The 20654-nt window shown below is 51.6% G+C and overlaps 8 protein-coding genes across 8 annotated transcripts; 3 read left to right on the top strand and 5 right to left on the bottom strand.

Annotated features, from left to right (window-relative positions):
* Positions 1-285: 285 nt before the first annotated feature.
* On the top strand, positions 286-1710 carry PV06_09993 (uncharacterized protein). Its single transcript, XM_016411479.1, has 5 exons — positions 286-619; positions 701-1032; positions 1095-1316; positions 1373-1411; positions 1561-1710. Exons 1-5 carry the CDS (start codon positions 451-453, stop codon positions 1666-1668), a joined length of 870 nt encoding a protein of 289 aa, XP_016258233.1. The 5' UTR covers positions 286-450; the 3' UTR covers positions 1669-1710.
* Positions 1689-2003, bottom strand: PV06_09992 (uncharacterized protein; the record flags this gene model as incomplete). Its single annotated transcript, XM_016411478.1, has 1 exon — positions 1689-2003. One exon carries the CDS (start codon positions 2001-2003, stop codon positions 1689-1691), a length of 315 nt encoding a protein of 104 aa, XP_016258232.1.
* A 496-nt stretch (positions 2004-2499) lies between these two features.
* PV06_09991 (uncharacterized protein) lies at positions 2500-4035 on the top strand (the record flags this gene model as incomplete). Its single annotated transcript, XM_016411477.1, has 1 exon — positions 2500-4035. The coding sequence occupies one exon, from the start codon at positions 2500-2502 to the stop codon at positions 3889-3891; it is 1392 nt and encodes a 463-aa protein (XP_016258231.1). The 3' UTR covers positions 3892-4035.
* Positions 4036-4140: 105 nt separating this feature from the next.
* On the bottom strand, positions 4141-5304 carry PV06_09990 (uncharacterized protein; the record flags this gene model as incomplete). The annotated part of the gene is made up of 1 exon (XM_016411476.1): positions 4141-5304. The coding sequence occupies one exon, from the start codon at positions 5302-5304 to the stop codon at positions 4333-4335; it is 972 nt and encodes a 323-aa protein (XP_016258230.1). The 3' UTR covers positions 4141-4332.
* Positions 5305-5741: 437 nt separating this feature from the next.
* PV06_09989 (uncharacterized protein) lies at positions 5742-7746 on the bottom strand. The gene is made up of 2 exons (XM_016411475.1): positions 7392-7746; positions 5742-7323 (listed from the first exon to the last, which is right to left on the bottom strand). Exons 1-2 carry the CDS (start codon positions 7615-7617, stop codon positions 5912-5914), a joined length of 1638 nt encoding a protein of 545 aa, XP_016258229.1. The 5' UTR covers positions 7618-7746; the 3' UTR covers positions 5742-5911.
* A 310-nt stretch (positions 7747-8056) lies between these two features.
* On the bottom strand, positions 8057-11937 carry PV06_09988 (uncharacterized protein). The gene has a single exon (XM_016411474.1). The coding sequence runs from the start codon at positions 11052-11054 to the stop codon at positions 8259-8261; it is 2796 nt and encodes a 931-aa protein (XP_016258228.1). The 5' UTR covers positions 11055-11937; the 3' UTR covers positions 8057-8258.
* Positions 11938-13229: 1292 nt separating this feature from the next.
* Positions 13230-14537, bottom strand: PV06_09987 (uncharacterized protein; the record flags this gene model as incomplete). The annotated part of the gene is made up of 1 exon (XM_016411473.1): positions 13230-14537. Exon 1 carries the CDS (start codon positions 14466-14468, stop codon positions 13230-13232), a length of 1239 nt encoding a protein of 412 aa, XP_016258227.1. The 5' UTR covers positions 14469-14537.
* A 917-nt stretch (positions 14538-15454) lies between these two features.
* Positions 15455-16233, top strand: PV06_09986 (uncharacterized protein; the record flags this gene model as incomplete). The annotated part of the gene is made up of 1 exon (XM_016411472.1): positions 15455-16233. The coding sequence occupies one exon, from the start codon at positions 15455-15457 to the stop codon at positions 16139-16141; it is 687 nt and encodes a 228-aa protein (XP_016258226.1). The 3' UTR covers positions 16142-16233.
* Between the last annotated feature and the right edge of the window lie 4421 nt (positions 16234-20654).

Genomic DNA, 20654 nt, shown 5'->3' with positions numbered 1-20654 from the left:
ACTATAAGCCTGCACTGTACTCGTACCCTCCTTTGCCTCCATCCAGACATTCACAAAGGTCGATACTGTATACAATTCCGGCCATACATTTTCCTCTCGGGGGAACATGCACCGAGCGAACAGCCCTCCAACAACGTGTTCGGCCTGAGATGCCTGTCGAAATACGGAGTAGCAGCCACCGGCAAAATACCCCGCGAACTGCGCTCCTTACAACTCCGAACTCGGCAATCGTCGGCGACAAACAATGAAACTTGGTGATGGTTGATGAATCTTCCTGCGCCTTTGGGTGCTTGGCCTTGTGGTCCCGGATATTGTGGTTCAGAGTCTGTTTCTATTCCTCTTGTACCTTTTGGTTCTCTTTCCAGCCTGCGAAAGCGTTCGACCGCTCAGAGAACAACGGAGCAACCACTGGTATTCAGACCTTCCACCTTCCTTGAAAAGACACCCGAGATGGCGAAGATAATGAACAACGCCAACACCCTGCGCAAAGCGCTCAATACGGGGTCTGGCCTATCTTTTGGTGCCTGGCAAATGCTGCCCGGGTCATACCTCTCCAGGACCATTGCCAGAGCGGGCTTCGACTGGGTCTGCATTGACTGCGAGCATGGAAACATTGCAGGTAAAACTTCTACTCTTCCTTTCCAGTTCCACGCCATGCCTGTAGCTACAGTCACTAAAGATGAAACTTTGAACGTTGTAGACAACGAGATGCACGAGTCTGTCCACGCCCTCGCCTCAGTAAACGTCAGCCCCATCGTCCGTATACCAGCGAACGAAGGTTGGATGGTCAAGCGTGCTCTGGATGCCGGCGCACACGGAATTATCGTCCCCCTCTTGACCAGTGTCGACGACGCGAAGAAGTTGGTTCAGACTGCCAAATTCCCACCGTATGGAAAGAGAGGGTTCGGTAGCCCATTCTCCATGGGCTCTTTTGAGGTCCAAGGAAACTTGTCCGGCTTTGACTATATGACGAATGCCAACGACAACCTCCTGACAATCGTACAAATTGAGACCAAGGAGGCGTTGGACAGCGTGCGTATAAGACCTGCTAAGGTCTGTCGTAAGAGCAGGAATTTTGACTGACGTGGCTCCAGGTCGAGGAGATTGCCAGGGTAGACGGAATCGACGTTCTTTTCATCGGTCCTTGGGATCTGGGAAACAACATCGGCCATCCGGTCACAGGAGACTTCAGCCCAGAATTGCAAAAGGCCATTGCCAGGATTCTGAAGGCGGCTCAAGATGCAGGCAAGAAGTCGGGTATTTACTGTCCGTCAGGCGAATTTGCCAGAAGATATGCGGACATGGGTTTCCAGATGGTCTGACACTTCGTCCTCCGAGCCGAATGGGAGTTTCGTGCTGACGATCGTTCTAGATTTCCGTGGTGAACGATATGACTGCAGTTCCAACATTTGTAAGTCTCTCCTAACCCCCCGAATCAAGGACCTGGCACAGTGCGACTATACCCAGCAAGGCTCATCCATCCCTCGTACATCGAGTCTTCTTGCAGCCCCTCCTCGCCTTTTCTGATCAACCCGACGCCGATTACTGACGTTTCTGCAGATGGCCGACTCCTTATCAAAAGCGAAAGGGTCATATGGCCATGCCGCTGCGCAGGCTGTCAAAGGAGCTGCATATGGCGCAGTCAACTTGGCGACCGGGGAGAAATAGAAATTCAGACAGCCCAAGCATTAAATCGAAGACTGTTCCACCTCGTCTACAGCCTTTGTGACTTCTTCTATCGTAAAACGATGCATAAGTTTCTTGGCTGCCTTGAGCGTAGGAGCTTCAGAACTGTACTTGTCGATGTGCAAAACTGGTACATCGTAGTCGTAAACGTTCTTCCATTGCTTCTGCTCAGGCGTATCGATGTTGATCTCGGAATAGTCCACGTTCCGTCGTTGACGGAATTCGACCAGACGGGACTTGGCAACGTCGCAAAGTCCGCAATCTGGCCGGGTGAATAGCGTCAGTCGTACTGCACGTAGCGCTAGTGATGGACGCATATTGGCTGTGTTGTCCGCCTTGCCTGTGGCGTCGTGTAGAAAGGAAGCTCTTGAAAAGGGAGCTTGACTGGATGGAAATACATAAACTGTGCTATATGGTCCACCCTACAAAATAGGGTGAACCAAAGATATCTATCTCCAATGACCGGAGTTTCCTATGATTTTCCTCACCATTACAACAATTGCTGGACTGACTGCGGCATCCGTTTTGGGCGCCTCAGACCCTTCTCATCAACGATGAAGTAGGCCTTATGATGAAGATCAGATAGCATTTTTGTTTGTGGGTCAATAATCTGACGCTCATAGCTAAACCCCGATGACTCCGTGAAGAGGTGCTCCAAGGACCGAAAATGTCCTCGCTCTCAAGCCTCGCTCACCGAGGGCTTTGGACCGAGCAGGTTTATGATATATACTGAAAGTCCAAATGAGTTTCCGAGTGAGTGTACATGCTTTAACCATTCGAATTGTGATTGATTTCGCCAACATCAACGCAATAATGACCCAAGAAACGCAAAAGCTCGCTGATGAGCCAAACCCAGCCTCGACATCAAACTCTCCCATGGATAAGGACCCTACCACCAGTCCCGAGGCGGAAGAGAACGAAACCGAAAACGAGAAAGACGCAGTGCCAGTGTCCCATGCAAAGAACGACGCCGAGATTCAAAGAGCAAAGACAATCTCTGGACCGCCCAACGGAGGACTGCAGGCGTGGCTGCAAGTCGTGGGAGGCTTCATGCTCTTCTTCAATACCTGGGGTCTCCTCAACACATTCGCAGTCTACCAAACGTACTATGAAACCGGGGCGCTCTTCACCGCGTCATCATCCGACATTTCGTGGATCGGGTCCATCCAGTCATTCCTGCTCCCCCTGGTCGGTGCCGTGGCCGGGCCGATATACGACCGCGGGTACCTACGATCACTTCTTCTGATAGGGAGCTTCTTGATCGTCTTTGGCCACATGATGCTCAGTCTCTGCCACTCGTACTGGCAAGTCATTCTCGCGCAAGGGTTTTGCATCGGCCTGGGCGCGGGGTGTCTCTACGTGCCCTGCGTGGCGGTGCTGCCGCAGTGGTTCAGCACCAGACTCGGCATGGCACTGGGCCTCGCGGTCGTCGGCTCTTCCTTTGGCGGCATCATCTACCCGATCGTCCTGTACCGGCTCATCGACGAGATCGGTTTCGGCTGGTCCGTGAGGGTCCTGGGGTTCATGGCCCTCGGGACGCTTCTGTTCCCCGTGTTCCTGTTGAAGATGCGAGTCAAGCCACCCAGGGCCCGGGCCATCGTCGACTGGTCCGCCTTTGTCGACGCGCCGTTCATGTACTTTGTCGTCGCACTTCTGATAGGGTACATGGGTCTCGTCATTACAATCTTCTACCCTCCCTTCTCCGGCTTCGACCGGCACATCTTGGACAGCAGCATGGCGTTTTACGTCGTGCCCATCTTCAACGCCGGGTCGTGCTTCGGTCGGACGATCCCCAACGCCCTCTCGGACAGTCTGGGTCCACTCAACCTGCTCGTCCCCGGCGTCCTCATGGTCGGGGTCTTGCTGTTCTGCATGATCGCGGCCACCACGGAAGCGTCGTTGATCGTGGTGATTGTCCTGCTCGGGTTCTTCAGTGGCGTTTTCATCGGCCTGCCCCCGCTGGTGTTTGTTTCCTTGATCAAGGATAAGACCAAGATCGGAACGAGGGTCGGAATGGGATTCAGTCTGGCATCTGTGGGCTTTCTCGCCGGTGGACCCGGCGGAGGGAACATCCTGGGTGAGAACGACCCGCTCGACTGGACCGGCCTGTACGTCTACGGTGGCGTCACGTGTTGTGTCGCGGCTGTCATGATTCTCGGACTGCGCTTCCATCGAACAGGACTCAGGTTATTTGTGAAGGCTTGAATGAGCTGTCCTGGGAATCTCCGGCAGTCGAGCACGGATTGTGTCTTTCGACGGCGGCTTTGTGAATTCAACTTCGAAGGCTAGACAACAGAAGAGATGGAATGATTAGCGTTAGAACAGATAGAGATCCCCTCCACCCGTAGATGGATGGTTTCGGGGTAGAACACGTGTAACAAGATTGTCAATATTATAGAAATTCAATGATGTCTTGTGCTTGTAGTTTTTCTTTCTAACTGAGCAAAAGAATGAAAGGCCGTCGCGTTCCTCATGTCCGATCTGTTCATGTCTGTTCATGTCTCCTCAAATCTGCTCCTTCATTGCTCTGCCACCTCTTTCACCTCAAAGAGCCACTCGTGTCCTTGGTCCATCCTCGGTCTACCGCCACAGGTTTGTCCTACAAGCTTCGTCGACGCTCCGAAAGGTTAAGCGTGGGAGGTGACTTTACACAAAATCAATCCAAACCCACCACCTCATCCAGCGAAACCCGTCTTCGACCCTACCGATCTGTCTCTTTTTCAACCCCTCGCCTGGAGCTTGACCGTCGTCACCCACGAGTCCCTTTGTTTCCATCTCATTCCTACCCACCCACTCTTCCATCTCGCAACCGACGTCGACGTTGCGAATTTTGGCTGCCCAGACATCATCCTCTCGAACCACCTCCTCCCACATGCGCCTCCAACTGTCGCCGTCGTGTCTGTACCTGGTCCCTTTGGTGGTCACGCGCGGAGCCTCTCCGGGGTCGACGTTTCCGACCTGCGCTCCACACAACAAGACCCTACCCCGCCGCTGATCCAGTAGCTTCAGACACCGCCTGGCCATGCGCTGTTGCCCCGGAAGGTCAAAAAGGTGGAAAACGGCACTGGCGTGGAGGATACCCACTTTGCCGTCACAGACCGCGAGGTTGGCCGAGGGCGACTGGTCAAACACGTCGGCCGGGGAGACGAAGTGTTTTTGTCGCGGCAACGTGTCGGGGTCGTTGAAAAGTTCATACCCCATCTCGATGAATTCGGGTTTGAGGTCGGCTCCGCGGACGCGCTCGCGGTCCGCACCATCGTGGATGAGTTTGCGTACGTCTTGACCCAAACAGCAACCGAGGTCGAGGAACAACCAAGAGTCGGTGGTAGACTTGTTCTTGTCGGACGGCACGAGGGGACCTAAAACGTCGGTCTTGTACAGAGGGTGTGAGGAGAGGTCGAGTTCCAAAAACCTCCAACGACCCAGGCAAGGGTAAGGGTGTGTGGCGTAGGCTCGGTCGCGGACGCGCAGGATGTGGTCCTTTTGTTCGGCGGGTGGGATGCCAGAGTAGGACGCGAGGAGTTCCGACATGTCAAAAGGGACGGCCTTCAGATCGGCTTCGTAGAGTCGTATGGGTGTGCCTTGAAAGGTGGTGGTGTTTGAGGCCGTTTCTGCCATTTTTTTGGAGGGTCGTGTGCTGGTGACTACAAGATGTTCTTGAGGTAAGTGTTGACGGGTGTGTAGACGAAGGTGATGTCGATACATACACATTAGGTGCAAAAAGCCGGATATGTATAGGTATCCAGTACTCGGTACTTCACTAGGGGAGGGGTAAACCGGGCCGGTTTTGTAGATTTACAGGGAGGTATTCAAAATGACGGGGCCGAGGTGCGTTGGATAATCTCCACGAATGAGAAGACTGTCGCGCGAAGGGGAAAAGAATAGTTGTTGCCTGGCGCGAGGACTGAACTGGGGATAACTCCGTAGTATGTACGATGTAGAAAAGGACTTGCATATGCACAACGTGAACATGGACGTGGAGAATGATCGAAGATACGAGCATCTCGTGAAGTCAAGCGAAGCTCACACAAGCTTTTCCTGGCGGCTTGTCGCTACTACCAAGGGCTTACAGTACATCTCTTGGTCTAATAACTGAATGCTAGGTCTATGTCTGTGTCTGTCTGAAACCGCTCGCCATCTTCATGCTTGCTCTGCTAACACTTCCTCTTCATCGACCACTGACTGGTATAGATCTAGAGCAATGACTTCGGGTCAGGAACGGAAATCAATCCAGCACCCACATCTGTTTCTTGGTCTTTCCCTGAGACGCCGATGCCGATCCTTTGTTCCAAGAGATCTCAATGTCCAGGGACCTCTCTTGTCCTTGCTTCTTGAGGTAGGTGATCTCGCCACTGACCAAATCACCCTTTTCAAACTCCTCCGTTTTTCCCGGGTTTTTGATCAAAAAGATTCCCTGTTGCCAGTGCGTGGCTTCGGTGGCGGGACCAGTCGAAAAGGCGACGACGCCGGCTTTTTTTGCTTCCGCGGCCGTCATTCCCGCATTGACATTCTGCTTCCGACCCGTGGCGAAGATGATGTCAAACCACACAACGAATCCCTCGAGCACCTTGAACCCATCCTTCCAAGTCGCCGCGAAGGGTTTCGTGAAGGTCAAATCTCCAACCTGGCAGGTGTGCAGATCCAACTCGAGAAACGGGACGCTTTTGGCGGCCAGCTCTTTCTTGTCCGTAACACGAACGATGGCCTCCTCGTGTGCCCGTTCCAGCATGGGCGTCATGTCGAAGCCGTACACGTGGCGCCAGAAATCAATGTGCGACGCCTTCAACTCTGAGTCGGCCAAGGGCGCGATCCGCAAGCTGGCGTGAGACGGCACCATGAGTCCATCCGGTGCCAGGTACCTGTCTCGTGCGTAAAGGACTGAATCCAGCATGGACTCGTAGAGCAGACAGTACCCCATCCACTCGCTGACGATGATGTCGACTTTCTCGACAGGTAGTTGGACCTCCTCAATCTTGCCACGTAGACATTTGATCGTGTCCTGCAGATTGTTGGTGTACACGTGCTCGCGGGCCTTGTCGATGATGTCCGAGTTGTCCACCGCAATGACCAGCTTCGCTCCGGCTTTGGCACAAAACATGGACAAGATTCCGGTGCCACAGCCAACGTCAAGGACGACTTTATCCTGGAACAACTCCTTGTGGTCATAGATGAAGTCTCGATACGCGTCGGTTCGAATACGGTCCTTGATCATGGACTCGTGGATCGAGTTATACGAGTATGATTTGAAGTAATCCTTGTCGAACTCTTCGGTGTTGTCTTTGGTGGTAGCACCCTGACGGCCGGTACGTGCGGCGTTGAATTCTGGCGCGCCGCCGTCTTGGACGTCTAGTCTGTCGAGAAGAGCACTCTGGACTTGCTCTCGATACGCCGCGAATTGAGATTGTAGAGTGGCCAGCTGCTCGCGGAGTTGGTCGACTTCGTTGGCGGGCCCGGAGCTAGTAGTGTCCTCGAACACATCATCCAAACTGTACAGAAGCGCGTCGTCCTCCAAAACCGGCTTGAGATATTTGTCGTCGTCAAAGACTGATTTCGAAGATACGGTATGGTATGCGTTGCCTGCTCTGACCTCGGAGCGGATATAGTTGACAAGTTTGATCAGGTCGAGAAAGTCAAGGCCTGTCGGATTTTGGATCAGTTAGTACACAGTTTAATGTTTAGCTCAATCTGTTGGGGCAGGTCCATACCAAGGGTTTGTCGTATCTTCCAGATATCAAAGTTGTGATTGTCTCGACAGTAGGTCAGCATACTCGAGGCGTCTGGAAATGTCTTCTCGTCAAAGAGAGACACAACGGTGATGGGCTCTTCGTCCTGTTCCACATCCTCCCACCCTTCGTCATTTCTTGTGTCCAAAGGATCGGATGAAGAGGATGAGTCGCTAACATTGTCCGGCTCAACATTTCTCGGAGCCATGGTGCAAAAATCTGGTGTGAGAAAACCTCGCAATCTTCCGCAACGATAAAGTAGTGGTGGATGCAACTCAAGCCTTCGGATCAGATGAGAGTCGATTTACAGCCGCGACTTCTTCTCGCCCAGATTTTTACAATCAATAAAAGGATGTCAAAAATCTAGATTTCTGGGGAATAAAACGGTGAAAATCCCATGAGGCGGAGTATTTATTTTCCGGTCCCGAAACTTCCAAGCGCCAAGACAAAATTGAACCTCGACATTCTTAGCAACATATGGTGATACCGCCCTCACTCACCCCTAAGTAGTCTCAAGGGAAGAAATATTGGCGGACAGGTGGCAATTTAGGGGTCGCTGGAGTCGAATGACCAAATCTATAATGGTGGAATGATAACATGCCTGATGAACGAACGGGCACATACATAAAGGCAATAATTTAGTTCACTACATACCATTGCAGGGTGGGAAGCCCGCTAGATCTAACGCTAATCGTAAGGATATGTAACTGATAATCATGACTTCGTAATAATCGGATATATAGCCAACGAGTGTACACAGTGATCATGAGTCACCTCCCATGTGCCAGTTCAAGGCACCGCTTGGCTATGAGTAAGAAGAATCAGGTAGTCGAGGTAATGCCAACGGCACTACCGCATGGCAGGGAACGGTTCCGGAGATCTATTCGACTCTAAATCGATGCTTCGTTCGGTGCGACCTAAGCGGCCCATGAAACGGTTGCGATGAGTCTCCTGGCTGCTGACAGAAACTCGGTGAGGTCCTTGACTGACCGAAGATCGACGACCTCCCACGCTCTGCGTGGTTGATCTTCTGAGTATGCCACTCATTGCGGCTGGCCCTTGATCTCTTGAGCTTGTCCTTGTGGTTGACCGATCTCGTGATGATGACATTCTCCGCTCTTCCTCAATCCGATTTGCCTCACGAATGACCTCTTCATACCGAGGACGCTCGCTATCCTCGTAGACGTCAGATAATTGTTCTCCAGAGGATACATCCTTCATTCCCAAAGAGAAGTCCACTCTTCTCGCCATAGCGGAGAGCGATTCGCCTCTTGGACGTCCAAGCTGGCCGGTACTTGGACGGCGACGCAAGATCGAAGGGTGATTGAGAGTGGGTGCAGTGGTCGGTGTTTCGTGGATCGGAGCCGAAGTGATGTTTTGCATTGAATGACCTTCAGCAGCACCATCGTGATGATTGGGATGTTGCTCATTGGCGTAGGCACTTCCGCCAGCAGGGGATTGCATGTAAAAAGGTCCATCTTGTGACCAACCGGCTTGGTTCCGACGAGGTCCTTCGAGGCCGAGTTCTTGCATTGACACCATCAGAGCACATATGAATTTGTTTCGCCGTTGTAAACGAAGGAGCTCATTTTGCCAGTTCGATTTGTAGAAGAAGACAACGTTCAGGGTGAGAGAGTACACTTCGTCAACCTCGCGTAGCTCCGTCAGGATGTTAGCCCCGTATTCGCGCTTTTCAGTCTTTACAAACTCCATGAGTGAGTTCCGTAATGCTTCGATTTGTTCGATTGTCGTACCGAATTTGATGACAATTGGGACGGCTTCGGCAAGACTTCCAGAGCGACGTTGATTTAGGATGAAGAGATTGTTGAGATAGGAATTAGGTGCCTGCACCACATGGCCTTCCATCTTTTTGAACTCGGTATACAAAAGAGATATCTTTTTGACGAAGTAGTCATCGCCTTTGAGTGAGGAGCCAGTGTTGCCGTAAATGGCCACTCTATCTCCAACGTCGAAAGGGTGCTTAATAAAGACAAAGACGCAGGATTGAAGAAATTCCTGCGCCGTGGTGGAAAAGAGCCATGACAGGCCAAGAACAAGAGATCCAGCCGACGTCAGAACCCCAGCAGCTGCAGTCGAAATGAGGGAAATAAAGACGAGAACCGTAATGACCAACACGATGAAGAAGAGCACATCGTCCAATCTACTAACAACCGAGTCCAAGTCCTTTAGTGAATTGGTAATGGACTTCCTCTCTCTTCCGATTTCAACGCAAACGGCTTCAAGCTCTTCCATGGATATGTCGCCGTTCATGTCTTTGTCGAACATGCCGAATGCTGCGTCAGCTTCCTCTTCGCTCTCGAAAGCTGCCTTGAGATCATCAAACGACACAAAGTCGCAGCTCTCCCGGACGAACGTCCGATAGAGACGACGAGCCAGCACCTGAGAGCCACTAGTCGTGTTGAGCAGAGTCAAGACAACTTGCGAAGGGTGGTCGCTTTTGGCAATCTTCTTTCCGGTAAAGTCGCCCGCCACTTGACCAGCAACATCTCCCACTTTTGCAAACGCCTTTGTCACAGCATGTTGAGCCTGCGCAGCGTACATTGCGGGAGTGCGAGTTCCGGATTGTGATCCAGACGGCTTTTCCGCAAATTCAGCGTCTTCCATAGCGATCTTTGTCTTGGAAAATATGTACAGTTTGATCAGACTGCCGATCTGGAACTTGTTGATCTCGATGCGATCCGCGTAAGTTCGCAGATGGAAGGAGATGGCGATGAGCTGAATGATAATCTTCTCGACGAAGTTTAGGATTGCTCCGACAAAGATGGACACGATGATCTTGTTGAGGACATTTTGCCACTCGGGATGAGGGTCGGCGCCGCGGACCATATGATTTCTCATGGTAGGCAAGAATGAGACCTCGATTCCAAGCCACCAAAAGAAGATGGTGGCAGGGATTTCCAACGCTTTCCCCAAGTCTCGCCATTTTTTGGCATTATTGGTGAACAAGCTGGACACCAATCCGAGCGGGTAGGGGATCAGCCGTGCAGCGACCCGGCCAGCCCAAAGCGTCAGCCATATAATTTCGAGCCAGACACCGAACCAAAGCAGCTCGACGCCGCCAACGCTGGCATTCTGACCCCTTGGTAGAAAAGCCCCGATGAAAATGGGGATGGAAAGCAAGAACGCGACGGGCGCAATGTAGGTAAAGTATCGAACGAGAAAGCTCGATTGGTGGACGGCTTTGAAGAATCTCGCTACTTTTGTGCTAGGATGTTCCGGGGGTTTGTAGACCGCGGTTCGTTCGTGAATTGGGTTCGTAGCGGTGTCGAACTCGTCAAGAGGTTCCGGCGCCCGCGATCGAGAACGATGTAGAGCCATTGAACTTCGGCCTTCTGATTGTCTCGACTCAGAAGATGTCAAGCGCTCAGCTCTTTGCATGGCGAGCTCATCATCCAGCCTATGGGCTTCTTCTCTCGTCTGAGAGGGTGATGGCTTTGCATCATCGAATCTGGGGTGTCCTTGGTGATTTGTTTCGACTTGTAGACGCTCTCGGAGCGCTCTTCCATCTACCGAGCCTTCGTTCCTGTCATTGTTGTTGACGACAGTTGTGTTGTCATCGTCAGAAGAGCGGTGTGACGGAGTTTCCAATTCCAATCTTGGGAGTTCGTGTGTCGGAGTGGACATGATTGATGTACCGAGTGAAGGAGAGTGGGAGGGCTCTGCAGAAGGAAGAAATCTGCGTGACGGGGAAGGATTGAGGACTTCTTCGTTTCAGTCAAGTGGCCAGCACATAACGCGTGGTCGATGAGCAGAAGAATGATGGGCGTAGAGAGAGGTAGATCTTGCACACAACTGTGCAGTGAGCGAGTCCGCTTTGTCGAGACGTGCCTCGTAAGTTTGGTGTTTTGGTAGTGGCGTGCTATGATATGGATGCCTCTTTGAGGTCGTATTGGTGTCGGGATATCTTTATGAGGTCCTGGTTTTGTAGAAATAACTCTTCAGAGGCGTGGCTAGTAGAAATATCTTCTTGAGAGAGCGTTCCGTCAGTGATGTGGAAGAATCGTTGGAGTACGTCTGTGTAGGACGCCTTGGTATGAATACGTCCTCGCAAGAGAGTATTATTGGTAGAGCATGTTCTGATGCTCAAGTCTTTGTGTACAAGAGTGATCGAGTGTATGTACAAGTGCTTTCGCAGCGATGTTGGGTGATCGCGGACCGCTGTCGGTGACACCAATGAGGTGGATGGTTTCGACACGAGTTGGGATGTGAGAAGTTCGCCTCTTGGGAAAAGCGCTTCGGAGTTTCCACGCCAACCAGTCGCACTGGAAGATAAAGTGAAGTTATCGACGTGCTGTCGGTCGCGGCTATGTGGTATACCACAACGTGGGTGTGGATGGTTCAGAATTCAGATCCAAAGATGATTGGAAGAACGTCAAAGTATGACGAAATAGCCGCAGCCGAAAAAGAGGAGTTGTGTAGGGTATATACGTATATATAGTACAGAGTAAATGGGTTAACGAATGTATTGTAAGAAGCACAATCTTTTTTTCGATATTGAAACGGACACCGAAGTCACTTCAAGATGAGATGAGTTGCAGATAAAGCGACCTCCTCACTTTTTTGGGCCCCCAGAATCGACAGGGACAGGCACATGTTAGCGTTATCTCGCCAAATTCAATCAGTTGCCCGCCATGACGGAGTTTTCTACACCGTTGAGCCGAAGCCAAGCGACTAAGCCTTCAACCGTCTTCTTCGAAAAAGCGCCAAAAATTCCGGATGTTTGGCATGGTTTGATGGCAGATGTCGTCAAAAGCAGATCCTTGCCCCTGGAAGCTCGCTGGGCCCACCCGTGGATATCGGTTTTGGCCTGCTGGCGTTTCAGAAAGATCGATCGCTAGACTTTTCAAGGCTTGATTCAGATAACGGTGGACTCAGGCTTGACCTGTGCGCAAAACACCTGCGTGCATAAAATTTGTGATACGCGTAATGATCCCGCGTTGACGCTGAATTGTGTGTCCTGGCTCTCATCGTCGATGATGTGATGAAGTGATGACGGAATATGACGATTTCACTCTGTACTCTTCGATCGATGAAGGAGGCAATGGAAATAAAACCGAGCAAGGGCCATGAGGCAGTGGCTTGACGAAGGTTGCCAAGACTTGCTGAGCACGTGAATTTCTCCTCACGTGACCGTGCCTTCAACATGATGATGGACCGAAAGATTTCTTTGAGGAGTCAACACGCTGGTGTTGGTAACTTTTCTCTCCAGACAGACGCGGTCAGCCTCCATCTGTACTGTACTCGCATGCTGTCAGTCGATATCCTACGGAGCACAGCTGACTCAACCTGCAACTCAAGACACGGTTCTTCAGCTCGCCTCTGAACGCCACCAGGGATCTTGAGCTGATCTGGTCTTACCTAGGTATGGGTCTCCTGCCGAAAGTGCCCCTCGATTACAACACCGCAGATGGCATGGAACACTTTACGAGAGTGCTTGGTGCAAAGTATGAACATGGAGACAGCTGCCCATCGAAGCCAGTTTTTTTCCCCGTGACTACTGCAACCTCCGCATTCCTCCGAGAAGATGATGTCCCAAAATCCAGATATGGCGAATAAACTAGCAAAATGCACATACTAGGGAAGGTAATAAATCCTGGGTACGTGCATCAATTGAATTGCAGTACTCTCACTTAAGATCGAGATTGTCAAAAAAGACCCCCGATGAAGTATTTACTCGTAAGGAGTGTCCTCGTATCCATGCTCGACGGCACTGTCTTCTGTCCTCCAAGGGAACAGCACACCAACTGCCCAGTTCAAGCAGCTCCATGGCATCTGTACAGCAGACACACACATTCATACCTATGCAGCGGCACCGTGACTCTTGACCCAATCCTCAACATCCGCCTTGAAATCCGGCGCATAGAGCCAGGTAAGGTCAAAGTCTTGCTGAGCCACCCCTTCCGCCGACACACCCTTGAGCTGGTCTTTGGGGAGTCTCCTGAGATCGATCTGCTTATTGACATCCAGGACCTTGTTGACCCTCCCCTGTCGATAGTCCTGCCAGAAGGTCAATGCAGCCTGGAAGTCGACCCTCCCCGCCGCGCTCGCAGCCAGGAGCAAGGCGAACATGTAGACATCCTCGAACGCCTGGTTGATACCCTGTCCTGCACTCGGCGGGATGGCGTGGGCGCTGTCGCCGAGGATCACGACGCGTCGTCCCTCCGAGGCCCACTTGTCGAGCTGTGGGATGACGTAGAACGGCCAGACGTTCATCTTGTTCGGGTCAATGTGCTTCGTCGAGCTCATGGCGACCTCTCCGAAAGCCCCGGCGTCTTCTTGCATGAACTTGATCAAAGACTCCTTGTCCGCGATGTACCGGTCCCATCCCTCGCGACTCATCTCCTCCACTCGCCTCTGCTTGCCAATCAGGGCCTCGGAGCCATCAACGCGTTGGGGCGCGATGACAAAGGCCCCCTTTTGCTCAGAGATGATGGTCACGGGCTTGGTGATTGGCTTGCCTAGGTGCTTGACAGGTGCGGTGGGCACCGCGGCCGTAATGCCAGCCATGTTGGTGAATCTCGGCACGAGGTCGGGGTAAAGGTACTTGCGGACGGTAGAATGAATTCCATCGGCTCCGACGAGGCAGGAAGCAGTGTGTTTGTTGCCATCAGCCGATTCCCAAACGACATGATCATTTGTCTCTTCGAGAACCCGCGTGTATTTCGTACCGAACCTGGTAGGGATGCCAAGCTCCTTGATCTTGCCCAGGATGATGTCGATGAGCTCGAAGCGGTAGATTCGGTTTCCAGGAAACCCGTACTTCTCCTCGCTGCCGAACTCATACATCTCGATCAGTTCACCGTCGACCTTTTGCATCTCAAGCTCTTCAAAGTTGAATCCCTTCGCGCGGACGGCCTGGTACAAATCGAGAGCGTCCAGCACTTTGAGAGCGTTGGGTGAAAGCATGACTGCCCCGCCAATGTTGAGGGGAGCAGGTCGCGATTCGTAAATGGTGGATTTGATGCCTTGTTGGTGCAAAGCGAGGGCAAGAGTCAAGCCAGCTAGACCGGCGCCGATGATGGCAACTTCCTCAGACATGTCGATATAATTGTGACTTTGGGGGTTGATTGGTTGCGTCGATAAGAAGGTGAAGATGTTCAGTTGAACTGGTCTGTTCGAGTTATGCCCAACCCCCGTCGATACAGCCGCTTTATATACTTATAAGTCTCAACCATGGGAGCTAGTATGCCCTGCCACCATTGTGGACTTGAAACAGAAACGACTCTGCTAGCGGACCAAGCGACCGTGTCACGGTCTGTCGACGATACTAACGAACAACAATGATGCTACTAAACTTACTCATGAACGAGGTTCGGTGTCGGGCAGGGACCCTGAGAAATATACGAGTAGTGGACTGAAAATTGTTAACTGGCTCGTATTTTGGCAAGGAATCGAATCAGAAGCCAGTCGTACACACGAAGAGCTCGTAAATCTTCACCAAAGTGGTTGGCTTCGGTCCTGTTTGTCAGCCAGATGGTCGGCCCTGAAGCAGGCTATTGCCGGAGCGAGCCCTTCATAAACGAGGTCCCTGACATCAGTGATTTATTCAATGGCAGACGCATACAAAGTAATAGACAACAGCTGTCCTCGAGGGTGTAGCCTGGATCTAAATTACGTGCCATTGGAAATTGGTGAAAAAGTAAGGAAAAACGTCGGCCGTTATCAACAAGTATTTCGGCCGAATGGCGGATATAACCAGTTACGAGCGAACTTGGCAGCCTCATTCCGAACACGCTTACATAACTATTTACCAGCCTAGATACTCAGCCTCAGCCTTGTTTGAAATCAGGACCATGCCAGGGGCAATCTCGACGGAAGAAGGAAGTATATCTATACTCTAGACTTCCCGTCATGGCACAAAAAGTATTCATGATCATAAAAACGTCAGCCTTGACAACAGGATCAGCGCCATCATATCGACTTGCACCTTGCACCCCCGCAGCAGTCAGCCCGACTTGAGACCAAGTAATCATCAACGTTCAGACACGCTCTTCCCAGACTCGAGAGAAGTCCGTACAGTCATGATGCCACAGATATTCCTAATTGGAGCCACAGGCCGAACCGGCAAGCTCGTCCTCGAAGAAGCCCTGACCAGAGGCCATGCCGTCACTGTCATTGTGCGTAAGCCAAACACCAGCTTGCTTCAACATGCAGACCTTAATGTTGTTACCGGGGATCCGTGCAACCCGACGGATATCGAAAAGGCTCTACGAAGCACCAAGTCCGGCGTCCCGGTAGTCATAATCAGCACCCTGGGCCAGACCAGAACTTCGGGAAATCCATGGGCGGCACCGACCTCGCCGGCTGGCTTCATGAAAGCATCAGCTAGCGCTGTGCTTGCAGCAGCCCAGGCGGTCGAGGGCTCCGTGCAGATTGACAAACTTGTCGTCATGTCCATGTTTGGTATTGGAGATTCGTTCAAGAACCTCAATTTTCTCCTGCGCTGGACCATGCGCCATTCGAACATGGTCCAGACCATTGAGGATCAGACATTGGTCGACGAGGCCGTCAGGAAAGGCCACTTGCCCTTTGTACTTATCAGGCCGGCGCTCCTGACTGAAGGAGACGCTGCACCCGTCAAGGTTTACTCCAGCTCAGCGGAAGGCGTAGGTATCATGCCGAAAGTGAGCGTGAAGAGCGTCGCGAAGTTCTTGATGGATGCTGCTTCGAAGGGAGATTGGGATGGGACTTCGCCTGTCATCACGAATTGACATTGTTGAAGAGTAGTTGTTAGTCTGTAGCAGGACGTGCACTGCATCTTCAGGGGTGGATGACGGGACGTGATGTGATGACGATGGGGCTGGAACCCGCAGGTACTGGCTAGACAAGAAGGGGTATACTCGCTCATGCCACTGAAACTGGAAGGCCACAAAACGACGCAGCAGAGAGCGGAGAAACGGAATCTTAAACAGGTAGCAAGGTAATGATGAAATCCAAGTCCGATCAAGATTGTTTGAAATGATATGATGGTTCCCAGGGACCCCTTCCGCTCGATATGGGCAATTCCTCTAGTCAGACAAGAAGCGTTCCTTGACACAATCCGCATTCCTCGAGAAGCGAGACCATTGGATGGTAGAATCAATTCTCTGTAACCTTGGCCACAATACACAAGACTGACTCGATACAGACAGTCTCGATCTTGAGAGAGCCGACTCCCACTTAACCCATTTCACTAACAGGGCCCGAGGTCTCCATCTTCAATTTCTTGAAAAGGTCGTGTCTGGCCCACCAACTTCTCATTCTCTTTCCGTACATGTAGACTGGAAGACCTAGCAATGACAAGAAGATTGATGTACCACCGAAGACGTACATGATCTGTGCTGGACCGTTCGAGGCGACCCAGTCGTTTGCGAAATTAGAAAGGCCATAAAACATGAAGTTCTAGGAGGTTGTTAGCATGAAAACTCGCTCCAATTGGTGAGTGGGGGTGCAGGAGCTGACCTTGAAAAGCATATTCATGATGAAGATTTCGTTACTCTGGCTTCGGAAAGAATCTAAGCCGTAAGACAAGGTCGAGAAGATTCCGATCAAGACGCCAAACATCATGACTCCTTGGAAGAAAGAGCAAAGCTCGGCAGCAGATCCGACGGACATAGTATAGCCAAAGAGGAACATTCCGATGCCACAAGCAATGCAGGTGGGTATCATAAAGACGAGACGGAACTCTGGTTCGCTGTGACAACTTTGTTAGCAACAATTTAATACACTTTGCAATATTAGCACTCACTATACACCCTTGTTCTTGCGAGTGAGATATTTGATGACATAGTCACCGCTGAAACCGGTGATGATGGAACCAAGGAGACCTCCAACGAAGGGGCCTGCACCAAGATATCCAACCTGGGAAGCGTTGAAGTTCCAGGGTGGCCCGGCAAACACGCCTGACAAGATGATTGCCGATCCGACATACCAACTGTTCAGTAGACCGGAAGCAATGATCGCATAGCATGCAGCAGGGTTCAGCAGCGTGAGAAAAGGTCCGAACAGGAATTTAAAGATGCTGTCTCTAGAGTACACGCCCGTGTAGACGGCAAGTTCCTGGACAAAGGTTTTCTTCTTTGGCACGTTGTAAGCGGGCGCGGCTCCTTGTCCGGGCTCTCCCACATGCTCCTTGTGTGAATGCTCGATGGTTGCCAGTTCCGTCAGCCCCTTTTCGTCTCTTTGCTCGGACTGGTCCGTGTCGTAGTGCGAATCTCTGACGTACGTCGTCTCTGGACAGAACAAGAACATCAGGACGAATTGGACGCAGCAGAATATCTGGAACATGTGGAACAACCATAGCCAACCGAGGCTCTGGAAGACTTGGCCGCAGATGATTGACGAGAGACTGGACGCAGAATTGAGGATGAAGTTGATGACGGAAATGCGGAGACCTCTTTGGTGGACAAAGTACATGTCACCGACCGTCGACACGATCAAAGACTCAAATGCCGAAGTTGAAAAGCCCTGGATGATACGTGCGGCCAATAGGTATTTGTAGTCGATCTTGGCCTGGCCAATGGCGGTACCAATAATGTCGAACAGCGTTGAGACAAGGAACACCGGTCGTTTGCCATACTTGCGACTGAAAGCACACACTTTTGAAATGTTAGCAGGAGACTTCATCGGAATCTAAAGGGGGAGTGAAACCCACCAAATGGGCCGGAGCATCCAGCAGCGAGAAGATTATAACCAGAGACGAGCACAACTTTCGTCAAGTCCATATGAAGTCGCTCGGAAATTGGGAAGTATGAAGCATTAAGAAGGGGGCCCTGCGTGATCATCAGCCACCGAATCTTTTTCACGTGGGGATTGTTCTTTTCAACTCACATTTGTACCAGCGTTCAACATGGCACCTAAGCAGAGAATTGCAGTGATGGCTTCCTTCTTCCACAGCGACCAATTGAGAGGGTCATTGGGGTCTTCGCTAGGCTGGGGTGACAGGACAATATGAGCGTCTCTGCCTTTGCCGTGCTTTAGACCTTCTGTAATAGCCTCTTGATGAGCGGCTTCATCGTTGAGCAAGACCGTTCCGGGGACGTGGTCAAGCTTCTTGTCTATGTCACATTAGCCATGTGCCAGCAGCGCCCCTGATGACATTCTTACCATCTTGCACACCGAGACCCATATTGACGACAGGCGTAATCTGAGTTCTTGAGTCCTGAACTTCGTCTTGCCTCTAAGAAACGAAGTGGGTAGAGTCTGATGATAGTCAAGGAGGAAGAGATGATATGGACAGTGGGAAGAGAGGCCGTAGTCTTTTAAGCAGGCGACCACGCCTTGGCCAATCCCTACGAGTCATGAAGCCTGTGCTGGGCCCCCGGGGCTCCCAGACTCTGAGTCTGAAGTCGAATCACAGGAGCCGCTCCAAACACTTCGCCCCCGTGGGGAGGCGCCATGCACGGAGTTTGCCCACCGGTACCGTTTGTTTCATACTGGGCAAGGAAGGACCGGCACTCGTCTCCCAAGCAACTACCGATTTCGCCTGATATAGGGGTTTTCTGCGCCGTCTTGCTCTCCCAGACACTGCTGACCAATGCCTTTTCCAACCCCGAATAACTTTTCATCACATGAAATAACCACCACTTGAAAGTACCGCGTTCAGAAACGTCAAACTAAGCGCCTTGCGATGCGATTGAAGGTTCATGGGCGCAAAGTGGGTGAACGCCGACGCCCCACGCATAGAGAGTTGTGGGTGATCTCGCGCCTGGGCATGACCTGACTGATGAAAGCCACCACTCACCATTGGCTTTTTGGGGACTTGTGCGCAACTATACGATGTTATACGAATGATTTCTCGGTCCGGGGACCTGCTGGAGCAAGGTAAATTCCCACGTCGATGCCAAATTCGGCCTCATGGGTGAATTCCCCGTGAACGTGGTGACGGATATGCAAGCTTCTCTCGCTCAGATAGTCGACGCCGCATGACCATGTGGCCAAGCAGGGGGAGTCTTCTCGCTAGTTGAACCACGGAGCTGGGTGCAGGGACGCAATATTGCCTGCTTGGCAACTCAAGCAGCTCAAGCAATGGTCGAATTGCTCAAAAGTCTCCAAACCCAGCTTACACGACTCAAACTCTCTTGTCACTTTTCGAGTCACGCCCCAACTCACGTCGCAGCGATTGAATGTCTTCCGCAGCATTCCGGTATGCTTCATCCTAAGATGGGTTCCATTATTGTCCTTCGCTATTGGAGATAGCCAGAGATGCTCCGCTGTTTGATTCCCGTGACTGGGAATTTACCTCGAGGGCAACGTGTTATGGATACGCCTGACCTACAAGCTACAGAGTCCAATACTGGACAGCGTTCGCCTATGGTCATTGGAGATTGTGAATGTATTGACGACTCATACTTAAGGCTAGCTAGAAGGCATGCGAAAACCCGAAAGGTCCTCTCGTGGTCAAGCTGGGCCATTGACCTGCTGTTATTGTAGACCAGGCACTCAACCGCGTTATTTTCAAGCCTGGTGTAGGGTGAGTCCTGCTCCTGCTGAGGGCATACAGCAGGGAGCCCTGGTTTTGCTCAGAAGCTAGTGGTGAGTTCACTCGGTGTGCCTCCTCTGTTGAAAAGGTGTGCAGTCGTAGATTGGACTAGACTGATCTGATCCTTCGACTTTCTGAGAGTTCGGCGCGGAATGCTTCTGACTTGCTCTTGATCGCCGTCAACTCTTGGGGTTTCATTGCAAATCCGTAATCCTTGGCCGCTCCGTCGGTATTGACCAGTTCTCGCTTGACATCCGCCACAACAGAGTTGACGGATCCAGTAGGCGAATCTCTAATCCCAACACCGTCCCAAGCGACCCACTCCAGGACAACACCACTGTGGTTCCATCGGCGGAAAGAAAAGAAACTACCAACTACAATTGAAGGGGCGGCTGGTCCTTTATATCTACGTAAGAGCATGTATACCAATGTAGTAGTCGGAAAAAGGTATATCCGATCCGTGGCACCATAAGCAAGGGCCGAACTGCTCCGAGCACTCGGCACGCTCGCGCAGACAATATCGCTTTTAAGAACAGATGCTCGCGACTCACCCTCTTCTTACTATCGGGTTGTACCTAGGGTTGGAAACAAGTCAGACAGTGGATGCGTCGCTCTCGTGTAGGTCTAACATGAGGAGCATCGATCTCTGGTGTGAAGTTGGTATGAATAATCTTGTACATCGTTGTGTCATTGTTGTTAAACCCTCTTTTTTGACTACGAGGTCAGAGCCCATGCCGTGAGAGGTGTCGTGAGAGTTCGAGTCA

This window comes from Exophiala oligosperma (genome assembly GCF_000835515.1).
Source record: "Exophiala oligosperma strain CBS 72588 unplaced genomic scaffold supercont1.11, whole genome shotgun sequence".
Classification (NCBI taxonomy): Eukaryota; Fungi; Ascomycota; class Eurotiomycetes; order Chaetothyriales; family Herpotrichiellaceae; genus Exophiala; species Exophiala oligosperma.
The sequence above is the reverse complement of the archived record's forward strand: the minus strand, read 5'-3'. Positions and strand labels throughout refer to the sequence as shown.

What these genes read in the sequence shown, in the direction of transcription:
- PV06_09988 (XM_016411474.1), bottom strand. Translation starts at nt 11,054, where the DNA reads ATGTCCACTCCGACACACGAACTCCCAAGATTGGAATTGGAAACTCCG.
- PV06_09993 (XM_016411479.1), top strand. Translation starts at nt 451, where the DNA reads ATGGCGAAGATAATGAACAACGCCAACACCCTGCGCAAAGCGCTCAAT. An exon ending in CGAGCATGGAAACATTGCAG is followed by an intron (nt 620 to 700) that starts GTAAAACTTCTA and finishes TGAACGTTGTAG; the next exon opens with ACAACGAGATGCACGAGTCT. An exon ending in CCAAGGAGGCGTTGGACAGC is followed by an intron (nt 1,033 to 1,094) that starts GTGCGTATAAGA and finishes ACGTGGCTCCAG; the next exon opens with GTCGAGGAGATTGCCAGGGT.
- PV06_09989 (XM_016411475.1), bottom strand. Translation starts at nt 7,617, where the DNA reads ATGGCTCCGAGAAATGTTGAGCCGGACAATGTTAGCGACTCATCCTCT. An exon ending in GAAGATACGACAAACCCTTG is followed by an intron (nt 7,324 to 7,391) that starts GTATGGACCTGC and finishes AAAATCCGACAG; the next exon opens with GCCTTGACTTTCTCGACCTG.